A 12,862-nucleotide genomic window follows, 5' to 3' on the forward strand; every position below is an offset into this window, starting at 1 on the left:
CTAGTGGCAATTTTAAAGATTAATGGTAATTACTGTGGTCATTTTTATACATTAATAGACAGTGACATATAGACAAAAACATATTATAGTTACATACATAATTATACACAGACAACTTTAATTAGTCACTGTTTTAAAACCACAAATATAAACCTTTATACACAAATGTACACGTAATATGGAGTAATATGTTGTTTGATGACAGAGTGTAATATACATGTGTGAGATAGCTTATATTTAAATATTCTATTAGTGAAAAGTTATGCGCTAGAAAGCCTTTTTTGATTTTTTTTACAAATATAAATATGTAGATAATGCTACAGTATAAATTACAGCATATACTTTTAAATTAAAACACAGATCAAATCGTAATCCTTCAAAATAGAACAACCTAATAGGCATCACTATTAGCTATAATGATTTCTGGTAAATTTCAGAATATTCTCTATGATGTTTTACAGAGCACAATACTGTTCCCACTGAAATAAATGGCTATTTCCCATTTAATTCAATGACAGCAGGAGCAATTGCTTAATAAAAATACAGCAACTATATTTCCACATGCATTATTATTTCACTGTTATCAAATAAAATAATAATATAATTTTTAAAAGGCAAGGGGAAATAGAGTGACAGAAAGAACAAAGAGCGAAAAATATTAGTGAATGCTATCGTACCGATTTCCATGGTCCCCGATGCCATGAAACATCACCAGGGCAAGAATGCACATTACATTGTGCCATATTAGGTGGCTTGTCTAGAATTTCACAGTTTTGATCACCCAACATTTGGCCAGTAGGAAGCTGACAAATCACCAGTCTTGTCTTTATTCCATCTCCACACGTTTGAGTACACTAAAACATAAAATTTTACAGACAGATTTTTTGTTAAGGGTCATCAAAAACTATTGATGTAAAGCAATATAGCAATAATCGATGCATGTTACTATCTACCATGTCTACTTTCATGTTCCCTGGGTGCTCAACTCAAGAATAAGAACTTACACTCTAATTTCATATAATAAGAAAATTATTCTCTCACCAAAACATTTACAAAGCTACATTTTTATAATTTACCAAACTATAAAAAATACAAAAAGTTTCAGTTACAGAAAATCTACTCTTTCAAGGAAAAATAACTATTTGTGAGAATAAACATGAAAAAACATGACACTGAGACTGGACTTGAGAACAAAACAACTAGATTTGACCAAAATAGAAAATAAATAAATACATAAAAATTCACCCAATTTTTCTTCTTTTCTCAAATCTAGATATTGATGTATCAAGAGTAAGAGAAGAGGGTAGGAACCGTAAGAGGTTATAGCAGAATGAATGTCAGACAAAACATTTCTAACTCCTTCTGTAGCGTTTGATCAGGAACGCACGGTCAAAAATGACAATACATAGAATGGAGAAACCGTTCTTTGCCCAACAACGTATAACATTGCATTAAAACATTCTAACCCTGGCACACTTTTTAGATGCACCATCTTATCTTCATACCTTTCATCTGTTACAACAATCAAGGGAGGGGGAAGTTCTTTTATGTTGTTGTTGGTTGTTTTTGTTTATTTTTTTTGGCGGGGGGGTGGGGGGTGGGAGGGTTGGTTTTTTTTTTCATTTTTTCATACATATAATAAGTATACCTGCTTGCAGGTATTCCAGTCAGCGCCTATGGAATTTGAAGTAAAAGCCTTTCTTTTAAGCTTCTTGTGCTCACTTTTTTTTTCTGAGGCTAGCTATTACATTGTGGTTTTTCCTCATATAATTCATCTTTTTATAAAGGAAAATAATTCTGTCTGTTTAAAGATTCGATATACTACTACAACATTCAATTATAAGCTTTTACAGCAAGTACTTAATGACTTAATGGATTGAGAAATACCAGCCATGTGTTAATAAAACTAGAATTTCTGAAGTTATCACTATAGTATTTTTTAAAAATACAATAATGTATTTCCAATTATTTTGTACACCTTTAGCATCACACAATACCTACATCTTTTAGATGTATATTTACACTACCCATAGTTATGCTAGACTTCTGTATTTCATCAAAGAACAAATTTTAGATAAACAGGTTGAAACTCATTATTTTTAAATAAGTAAAAAAAAATGTTTTCATTCACATTCAAATTATTATATCTAAGCTATATCTAAGCTTATGTAAATAACGTTTCCACTTGAAAGTGAAATGATCTTACTTCTCCCCAGTTCCCATAGTTCCATCGTGGGCAGGGTCCAGAATCACAGTGTCTTGACTCTGGAGGTTTTGTTGCCTCGTCACAGTAACTAGCGCTTCTTCCTTCCTCGTCTTGACATACTACAACCCGACGGTGAAATCCACCTGCACAAGTACTAGAGCACTACCAAAACATGTAAAGATATATATCACCATTGCGTAATCAGAAAAATGTATAACGTTGGTTACAACTTAAAAAAAAATAAAAAATGTTAACATTCCAAACTGGAAATTTGCAAATAAAAATTACCATGTTGAAGTATTTTAAAGTTGAAATTGCACAAAAATTATGTTTCAGATCAAATGTATTTTTCATAATAGTACTTTTTTAAAAAATAAATGTATTTTTCTTTTGACCAAACCCGTACTGCAATAATGTTTCTAGAAATGTTTACACAAAAGTGAGATAACAAATTAATATATATATTAAAAAAAAATCTTACTGCTCCCCAGGGTCCAGTTCTCCATTGATATCCTCCTACAGAAGGATGGTTCCACTGGTTTGTATTGTCTTGCGGATGGTGTATTGGAAGATAACCTATTTCTGGAAAATTACTTGGACGGTCATGTATTCTTGGAGTATGATGATAAACTGGTGGACATGGTGGCATGTTACATTCTCGTTCTTTAGAGGGACGGCCTTCAGGATCACAGTAATTCTCGTTGATTTGTTGATGATAGTTGACACAGATAACTTGTCTTGTTACTGTTCCACTATCACACGTAACTGTACACTGACCAAAAATTAACCCAATATTTGTGATAGAACATTGGTAACTAATAACCAAAGACATTTCTATTTACTTTTGACAATAAGAAACATATACTTCACTGTTTCAAAGGATGCAAATTCAATAATACATGTACAGAATATGAAGTCCCAATTTCTAACTAGAAACATGAAAAAAAACACTCCAAGCAATACTTACAGGGGACCAGTTTCCAACTTGCCACTCTCCACATGGGCTAAAGCAACTTGAAACTTCAGCTGGTCGTGGTAAATGAGCACAGAAAGATTCATCTGCTATTCCTCCATGAGCATCTCTACAGCTTACATAGCGAGCACGATCACCTTTCCCACAGGATGCAGAGCACTGTCAGAGAACAATCCATTTTCACCACATTTTATGAGGCCAAAAAAAGATCATGCAAGCATCAAAAATGCTAACACAGCTTAGTATCAGCTTAACTTTAGAATTAAACACTGAGAAACAGATTTTATCTCAAATCAATATACAAGTATAGAGCCATGCACTCAAGAAGGAAAGCAAAATTTTGCTGGATGTTGTAGGCCTTAAGAATTCCTGTTGGCTTGGAACTAAAGTGCATAGCCTTCATTCTTGGAAAGTAATTCAACATATCTAACAGGTAGCATTTCAACTATAATATGGAACCATACACAGACACATTAGAGAGCAGAACCAGAACCAGACACATTAGAGAGCAACTTCCAGAACATTTTAGTTATTTCACAGTGATGCAATATTTACATCAACTGATAATAATAAAAAATGATATTCACAATTCATTTGCCATTTTAGTTCATATCAGCATATTAAATTGAGCCCCTTCTGATGCTATTATAGATGAACAGTTGCAGGGGGATTTAGTAAACAGCTTCTGAGTAGCCCCAGTCTATGCACTCTTTACTACTATTTTGTTAAAACAGTTTGTGCAAAGATAAAAATGCTATATTCTTGATTAAGAACCTCAAGGGATTAACAAACACCTATATTTTTACAGATGATTCTAAATTTTCATATCTCTGTCAAATAAAACTAATTTTCATTAGTATGAAAATCAAAAATCAAACACTCTTTGATTAAATAGAGTTTGTGTATAAATTAGTTTGTTGTGTAACACTTATTTTACGAGTTGTATGAAATTGGATCTTTAAAGACCCAAACTATTTAATATTGCTATTCACATACAAGATTTAAATCATATTTTATGAAAATGAAAGATGTTCTCCATGTTCAGACAATGATCAAAACTGTTTTGAAACACACTTCCTCGAACACTCTCAATCATATCAAAGCTGTTCTACTCAGAACTCCCATCCCCCAAATCTTTTTTTTCTTTTACTTTCCCTAGCTAGATTTGAAACACACAGAATTTGCTGGGAGTGTCTATCTCCTTCTAAAGAAACAGGTTCTTAAAAAAAAAAAAAAAAAAGAGAATTTCTTTAAAGATCGTCTCAAGGAGATTTCAGTCTGAAAGATATACTAATGACACCTTTATGGAAAAATGGGTGACAGAAGGGAAGACTGCTCTGGCAGCTGTGATCACTTTTACATTACATACCGGAGTCCATGATCCATATCTCCATTGGGTCACCTTCCCCACATGGATTAGAGGAAGCGACGTAGTCCATAATTTTGTAGTTTCTGGACAAGCGGGCAATTCACATTCCTGTGGGGGTGATTAATAAATAAATAAATAAATAAACAAACAAAGCTTTCAAAGTATGAGATTTGGAAAAAACAAATATAAAGCAGATGGCTCATACAAACAGATAGATGCTACTATTCCAATAAGTCAGCATTAATTAAATAGTAAATGTCATCTTTTACTTTCCTCTGGCATTATAATCAAAGCTTTTTATTAAATTGTTTTATTTCAAATTGAGAGGCAAAGACTATTTAATGTTAACGCTGTATGAGTTATGATAACTGGTAATATTTGTGCTTTGAGAAAGAACTATATCAGGTAATTTGCTGGAGACAAGGGGCATGAACATGACTGTTCTGTTTCCTGCGGTACAGAACTGAATGAAGAAAGTGGCTGTGCCACTTTATACCTTCAGTTACCAAAACCAGGAAATTCTTCAGTTTCAGCCAACAGATAAACAGGTACCACAGTTCAAAATAAGAAGCATACTCCAACCAATTTAGAGTGGAGTGGAGTGGAAATTAATCTGTACTTAATCTGTTTGGCTTTTATAATTTGAAAACTTATTCAAGAAGCCCTCACAGGGCTGGTGACTTGTGACCAGGTTATTCTGGACCACAATACCCTATGGTTTTTATTCTTAAAAAACAGATCAGAATCAGAGCTTGCCCTCAGAGAGGTAAGTGGTTACCAGCCTAACTGGATATAAATGTGAAGAATCAATCTGGTAGCCAGATCAACATATTAATCCATAGCATGTTAGACAATAATTGGTTTCAGTTAGAGGTAAACCCATTGACTGTATTAAAGACATTTCTTCTAAAAAACAATAGATTTAAATTAAAAGAAGTGAAAAAGTAAGCAAACAGAGATGGGGAGGAAATGTAGAGAACCATATTAATACCATACTGAACTATATATAATTCAAGTCTATACTGTTTCAAATTAGCATTACTGCCACCATCAAAGCTTTCCTCAAGTAACCATGACTTTCTTTTAAGAACAAACAGAATTCTAGAGTAGAGTATCAAGCCTGTTAGGTGTGATTACTAAACATCACGACAAGCAGTCAACCTCACATTGTTCTATGTTAGGGTCTTCAAAGATTTTTATTTACAAGTAACAAAAGGTCTTTGACCCCGTCAATATATGCCAGATTTTCAAATCTCCGATCTCCTTATTACTTTTCTTTTATTTAATTACCAAGGCCAAATTTGAAGCATAGAAAAAGACCAGACAGTTTCAGGTTTTTTTTTTCCTCATTCTAGAAATTGTTTCTTGCAAGTTTCACCAAAAAGTCACTAGACCACATTCATTTTTAAATTATTTTAACTAAAATGCACAACCGACTGAAAAGTGTTTTTAACTTACTTGGTTATCTCTAGGACGAGTAGCAGCATTACATTCTCTGTCATCATCCAGAATAACTCTGTAAGTCCCAGTAACACATTTGACTGCACGCATTTGGTATCCACGTCCACATGTTACAGTACACTGTTAATAATTTCACACACTTGAAATAGCACTATGTTTAATCCAAATTAATTTTTTAACTACAATTTTTATATTTTAAAACTCTCTCTAGCATAGAATAGGAATAGGAATGCGAACTGAGTCTGGCTGGGATGCAGTTAACTTTCTTCACAGCAGACCATATGGTGCTAAAATAGTATAACAAACCAAATTTTGGTTATTGCCCAACAGTGCTTGCACAGTGTCCTTTTTTTTTCCCCACTCTGTCCCCTCTAGTATACTGGAGGTGGGCAACAGACTGGGAAAGGATGCAGCTATGACAGCTGACCCAAATTGACCAAAGGGATTATCCATACCATAAAACATCATGCTCAGTAATAAAAACTGGGGTAAGGCGGGGTGGGTTAATTTTTAAGAAATTAAAGAAATTTAATTTCCTCTTTCATTTTTGCATTGAGCTTGTAGGGAGCCAGGATGCCAGCATCCTATAACCAGAAGATTACCCAAAAGGAATTCAACATTATAAAGAAAGGCTGAAAGAGCTGGGGATGTTCAGCCTGAAGAAGTCTCTGGGGTGACCTTACTGCAGCTTTTCAATACTTAAAAGGGGCTTATGGAGATGCATAAAGATGGAAAGCAACTTTTTGCTCAGTCAGATAATGACAGGACAAAGGGGAATGGTTTTAAACTGAAAGAGGGTAGATTTAGATCAGATATAAGGAGGAAATTCTTCATTATGAGGGTGGTGAAACACTGGAATAGGTTTCGCAGAGAAGCTGTGGATGCCCCATCCCTGGAGGTGTTCAAGATCAGGTTGGACAAGGTCCTGTGCAACCTGGTCTGGTGGGTGGTGTCCCTGCCCATGGCAGGGGGGTTGGAACTGGATGATCTTTAAGGTCCCTTCCAACCTATGATTCTTTGGTTCTATGATTCTATGTTAGACAACAGCATGGTTATCTCTAACATGAACAAATATGACATGAGAAAAGTTCTATACAAAAGAAATGTGTAAGTTAAATACATGCTTAATTTTCAAAGGATTTATTTATTATGTATTTAACTGACTGGTTATATGTAAAAAATAAATATTACCTGCTATTCAGTTATGAGTTCTCACTAACAAGAAACACCAAACAATCCAATACTTCTATTGGCTTGGGCAATTTGATCATGAGAAAGCTCCACAGCATTGAGTACCTTATTATTTTTTAATTAATGCTCACCTATTTGGTGACAAAAGCTTCCTTCAAAAATTAATTCAACTTTTTCTGGAATTTTGAAGCCCCTCTGCTATACATAAGCATCATTAGACAAAGGAACAGCACTCTCACATTAAGACATAGAAACTCTTTCATCATTGAAGATCAAAACAAAGGAAACAAATACTAAATCTTTTTGTCTGCTATTATTAGCATATATAATTCTATGATCTTAATTAAAGCTATCACTTAAATATGCTGACACACCTATAAATATCTGGTCTTTTACCTGTCTCATTCATTTGAATGCTTTGCTATCTACATTTTCATTATTTTGGAAATTAAATACATTCATGTGAAATAGCATTGGCGATTTTTGATATTAAGGCTCAGAGTCAGTGTCTGTTTTAGGCACCTAACTTACATAAGGGTGTTTCTAAATTACAGGTTAGATAGTCAATAGGAACAAACAAATGTGCGAACCAATTCACCTTCAAGTAGCTGCTTAAGGTCCAATTAAAATATTTAAATGGTGTTGTTTTGTGATCACTCATAGTCTGAAATACAAGACAAAAGCCAGGAATCCTGATGTACTCACTGATCCCCAAGGCCCTACTTGCCAAGATGCGCATTCATGAAGTTCACATGGTGTTACTGAACCTGGTCTATCGTTTGGATTACAGAAGTCATCTCTCAGTTGTTCATCATTAAGTTGACACCATACTTGCCGATGTTTCATTCCTTTGCCACATGTAACAGGGCACTGTAAAATAATATTAGTCATCTGTTTGTAAAGACATGAATCTCTATTAATTGCTTCACTTTCTTGTACTAATCTGTTGGATTTTAAAGGTCACATAAATGACAAAAATATTTCATAAGTGTTCATCATGCAACAAAACTAGTTATTTTGTGAACTCTGTATTTCTTGTAAATATCAGTGCAAATACATAACACTAAGTTTCCAAAGCTATACAATACAAAACAATGTACAGCTCACTTATTTCCATCAGAACAAAAAACAGTTAAAATGTGAGTGCACATATCACAGGGAACATGTCTAAACTATCAATCATTGTATTATATACATAAAAACTGTAATAAAATGGATATAATTCTGTTTTTCATTTGGTGGGATAATTCTCTTTGCTTCAGAAAAAAATGAAGGTATATGTATGACTAAATAGATTAAGCAGTTGTGTTATCTCATATTAATGTAACAAAATTTCAGAGAAGAAATTAATTACAGGTGTGCTTTTCAGAAGTTTTCATGCCATTGTACATCTGAGATATGTATCAACACAGTCCTAGGATTAAAGAGCTTTTACTTTGGAAAATAACCAAAACAAAAAACAAACACTCAAAACAGCTTATTTTAATATCAATGACCAGGCCCGAAGTAGTAATAAGTTTTACATGGTTCGTTACCTCACTCCACTCACTAACAGACCAGCTTGGACATAAGAATTCATTGCAACTCTGTGTTACAACTCGTGGAAGTTCTTGGCATTCTCTGTCAGGAAGATGACGACCCAAGTTGTTCAAACAGAAAGCTTCTCTGGTTCTGACACCTCTTTCACAGCTCCTGGAACACTACAGTGTTCAGAAGATTTTATGAAACAGGAAACACAGCATGATAAATGCAGGTCAAAATGCACTGTCGGTCTTAAATGTGAGACATTAAAGATTATGTTAGACAGATGTATCCTACATCTAAGTTACAGACTGTTACTATGTCAACTTGAGATAAATTTGGCACCTTGTTTAGCAGTTCCAAGATAAAACTCATTTATGAAGATGAAAGCTGAACTCTTTTACTCCAATCCATACAGAACTAAATTATTAAAACTTCAAATAAAACACATACTTTTATCCCCCAGATCTTCTCTGCTGACGTCCAAATACAAGCTGGGAACTATTATAGGCAGCTACAGTTTCTTATAAACATACAAGGAATTACATCCAGCAGTTACCAAAATATAGAGATTGATATTAGCTCCTCCAACAACAATGGATTTGTCAATTATTATTTTCTTTTAGCTATTTAAACTGAAAAAATATATAGAAATTAAGATTTGTTATGAACACTAACTAGAACTATAATGCAACAATTATAAGGTCTTGAACTTTTACCTCTGACCATTCTGTGTAGTGCCAACTTGTCAACATACAGTCACCATGACAAGGCTCTCTGGTTGGTGGTTTCTGCTGATCGGCACAGTACCTATCATCCACTGGAGCAGTGAGTCCTTTTGAAACAGAGTACTTCATGCAGTGGATTTCTATAGACCGATACCCTGGGCCACACTTTGATGTGCAGTCGCTTTTGCCAATACTGTGCCACCTACAAAGATAAACTGTTATAGAAAGCTAACTGTGTTTTAAAGAGTAAAACTATGGTTAATTAAGCACTCAGAGAGTGTACCTAAAATTGTAATACAAATTTTAGGCAACGGCTAAAACTATAAAATCTGTATCATGACTGGAATTTTCAGAACAATATAAAAGAATTTGACTCATCTTTTGAAATTTAAAGGTCCTTTTGTCTAAATCTCCCAGGAGACTTTGAAAAATGTAAGCTATAATTCTAATCCTTCATCTTCTGAACACTTCAGTGTGGGCTTTTTTGGAGTGCAAAAACACACGTCTGTGTTTCAAATTAGTTCCAGTTGAGGGTACAATTCTGGTGAAAAATATATTGTACCCAGTAATACAATTTTTGTGTGACAGAATATAGAGAACAGATTCACAATCCTAGCAAAAGACATTGAACTTCATGAATAAGAATTAGAAAAAATACATTAATTATACTTAATTTCAAAGGTGTAAGTCTAAAGTATAAACCCATTATATCGACAGATTTGAGGAAAGGAGGGAAAGACATGAGAAGGGAGGAATGAGGGAAGGAGAAGAGGTGGTGGGAGGGACAATAAAGCAGTCAATTGCTTTGTTTCAGTCTCTATCAACAAAAATAGGAAAGACCACAGTAGTTTCATCAGTTAGGAACCTCTTTGTACCTTAATTCACATTCTGTATTACACTCTTCTGAGACATCTGGTACAGGAGGTATAAATTCACATCTTTGATCAGATACTACCACATGATCACTTTTACGTATGCATGTCATTCTCCTTCTTCGAATACCTTGAAAACAAGAAAAGTGAAAAAGGGGCTGAAATAAGAGAGCATTTCTACAGTAATGGATTACATTAATCATTTAGGAATTTAACTGAGACACCCCATTAGCACTAATCTTTTTATACAGGAGATTCTGCATAAACATTAGACTTGTCCTGGTCATGCCCACCACCACTGCCATCTCCCAGCTACACTGCAGTGGTCTCATGAGGATTTCAAACTCCAGAAAACTACATTTAATACAAAGTACAACAACAAATTTACTCATCAGGCTACGTATTCCATTTGCATCATATCTGTGCTTTCCTAATTACCAAATTACTGAACACCACTATATTATCTAAGAGGTCATGATCCTTTCTTTCAGGAAAAGAGAAAGTTTGATCGGAGTACCTAAAATAACTAGAGTGTTTGGAGAAGTAGCACAGTTGACAGATGCGCTGCTTCCCTAACGCATGAGTATGTCTACAGCCTGGCTCAAAATCCAAAGAAACTCACCATTCTCTGTCTCAAGTACAGGCATTTCTAGCTCCTGTATAAAAGTATTTATCAAAAATCTGAGTACGTACACTTCATATATACACTGCATACATATTGTGGCTCCATTTTTGCATTATAATGGCCTATAGCATGCCAGTTTAAAATTATATTCCCAAATAGCTTCACTCCAAATAGCAGATAACCAAAACAAGCTGAAGAAATAGATATGAAAGATACTAGACAACCCCTCAGGCACCATCTGGAAATATAAGAGAAGCTTAATACATCTTAGTAGATATACAATTCCACTTACTAAGGATACATTATACTCGATTCAACTATTTTCTATAAACCACTCCTATGGCTAAAAGGGAAAGGAACACAAATGTAATTTTGGATATAGAATTGTGCTGCATAAATACTGAAAACAGGAAAACAAAATCAGAAGCTATTCTGCACTTAAATGCTATGCGTGCCTAAAATTTACTGAGAATGCTGAGTTTCTTCATTAGTAGAGGTGACAAAATCTGAGTGCTTAAGACTAGTCCCTTCCTAAATGGCATCAGGTCTTTGGATCTGCTAACAAAAGAATTCACAGTACCTTGGCACATCCTGCTGCAGTCCTGCCAGGGTCCATAAGGATCCCACGTAAACAGCTCGCTTCTGTCTTCTATTGGGATATTGAATGAATAACGCACATCAGGGTTGTATAAATTCCCTACACACAAAACCTTAATTGAGATAAAACGATAACTGTTTTTCAGTGAAATTGAGCGTGACATAAGATAATGAACACAATGACCATGTAGAAAATTTTTAAGCTTATGAAAAAAAGTAAACATTCACCTGTAAGGTTAACTCTTCTTCAATTCTATCAGTGCTGTTAATTCGTTCTATTGTATTATTTGAACCATTGTACTCAAAAATGGCTCCTTGTATATTGATTTCTCTTTTTGACATGCTTACAACAAAATTTCCATTCAAAATGAAATTTCCATGAATATCAGATAACGCTGTAAGTAAAAAAAAGAATACTGGAAGTAAAGCAACAATTTTGATTAAAAGGTTCTATCAATCAAAATTCCTAAAAATGTCTTTGCATCAGCACTTTGTTTTAGTCCATGTGTAAGTTTTTACAGTTCTAGTGAACAGTTTCTAAATGTTCATGAATTCAATCCCAATCATCAGTAGCTTTCACCTGAGCAGTTGTCATGGATTTTCTCTGCAATAACACTTAACTATAACAATATTTGTTCTGTTAAAAGCTAACTACAGTGTTACATTCTGCTGGAGAAGAGAACAAACATTATTCATATTTGTGTCCTATTTTACAGTCCACATTCTTGTACTTGCTAGAGGTATTTTTAGTTAAGTGGCTAACTAAATAGTCATTTACTAAAAGTAAATTTAAAAGTAAAAATAAACTATTATGTATTTACAATAAAAATAATAACCAATTGTTATAACAATAAAGATGAATAACAAAGTAAAAATAAGTAAAATATTTAGTAAAGGCATGTTATGTGTCAGGGAGTGAGGGTTGTTTGTGTATCCTGCGAGATGCACAAGCAACAGCAGGGCATCAGGCAGCAAGAAAAAAAAAATTTGAATGCTCTGAAGTCTATCAAATAGCATGGTAATAAAAAAAGAAAGAAGGAAATTATGCATCAATATACTCTCAGGCACTTCAGAGGTAACATAAATATTGTGAAATAAGACAACCAAGATTTTTAGTACAATTCACTTGGTACAGTTCACTTGTTCTTTGTTTCTCTCACGTTTGCAGATTTATCAAGAAATTTATTAAAATGTGATCTTTATACCCAGACATGACAGAAAAAAAAACAGAAACGTGAAATAACTGATGTTTGATGACTGCTTGATCTCTAAATAAACCACATGATTCCAGTGTTTGGAAACACAAATGCCTGCATTAT

The 12,862-nt window shown here is 34.0% G+C and overlaps 1 protein-coding gene across 5 annotated transcripts in view; it reads right to left on the reverse strand.

The window, feature by feature from the left end:
- Positions 1-12,862, reverse strand: part of ADAMTS20 (ADAM metallopeptidase with thrombospondin type 1 motif 20) — a 97,737-nt gene that overhangs the window by 34,982 nt on the left and 49,893 nt on the right. For all 5 annotated transcript variants that reach the window (XM_080576671.1, XM_080576670.1, XM_080576668.1 and 2 more), the window contains 12 exons: positions 11,772-11,938; positions 11,527-11,656; positions 10,325-10,451; positions 9,441-9,651; positions 8,736-8,900; positions 7,906-8,070; positions 6,007-6,129; positions 4,549-4,656; positions 3,174-3,338; positions 2,688-2,978; positions 2,207-2,368; positions 678-854 (listed from right to left, as the gene is read on the reverse strand). In XM_080576671.1, coding sequence (XP_080432797.1) covers positions 678-854; positions 2,207-2,368; positions 2,688-2,978; positions 3,174-3,338; positions 4,549-4,656; positions 6,007-6,129; positions 7,906-8,070; positions 8,736-8,900; positions 9,441-9,651; positions 10,325-10,451; positions 11,527-11,656; positions 11,772-11,938 — 1,991 coding nt within the window. The remainder of the gene's footprint in view (positions 1-677; positions 855-2,206; positions 2,369-2,687; positions 2,979-3,173; positions 3,339-4,548; positions 4,657-6,006; positions 6,130-7,905; positions 8,071-8,735; positions 8,901-9,440; positions 9,652-10,324; positions 10,452-11,526; positions 11,657-11,771; positions 11,939-12,862) is intronic.

Source organism: Anser brachyrhynchus, assembly GCF_964034855.1.
Source record: "Anser brachyrhynchus genome assembly, chromosome: 1".
Lineage (NCBI taxonomy): Eukaryota > Metazoa > Chordata > Aves > Anseriformes > Anatidae > Anser > Anser brachyrhynchus.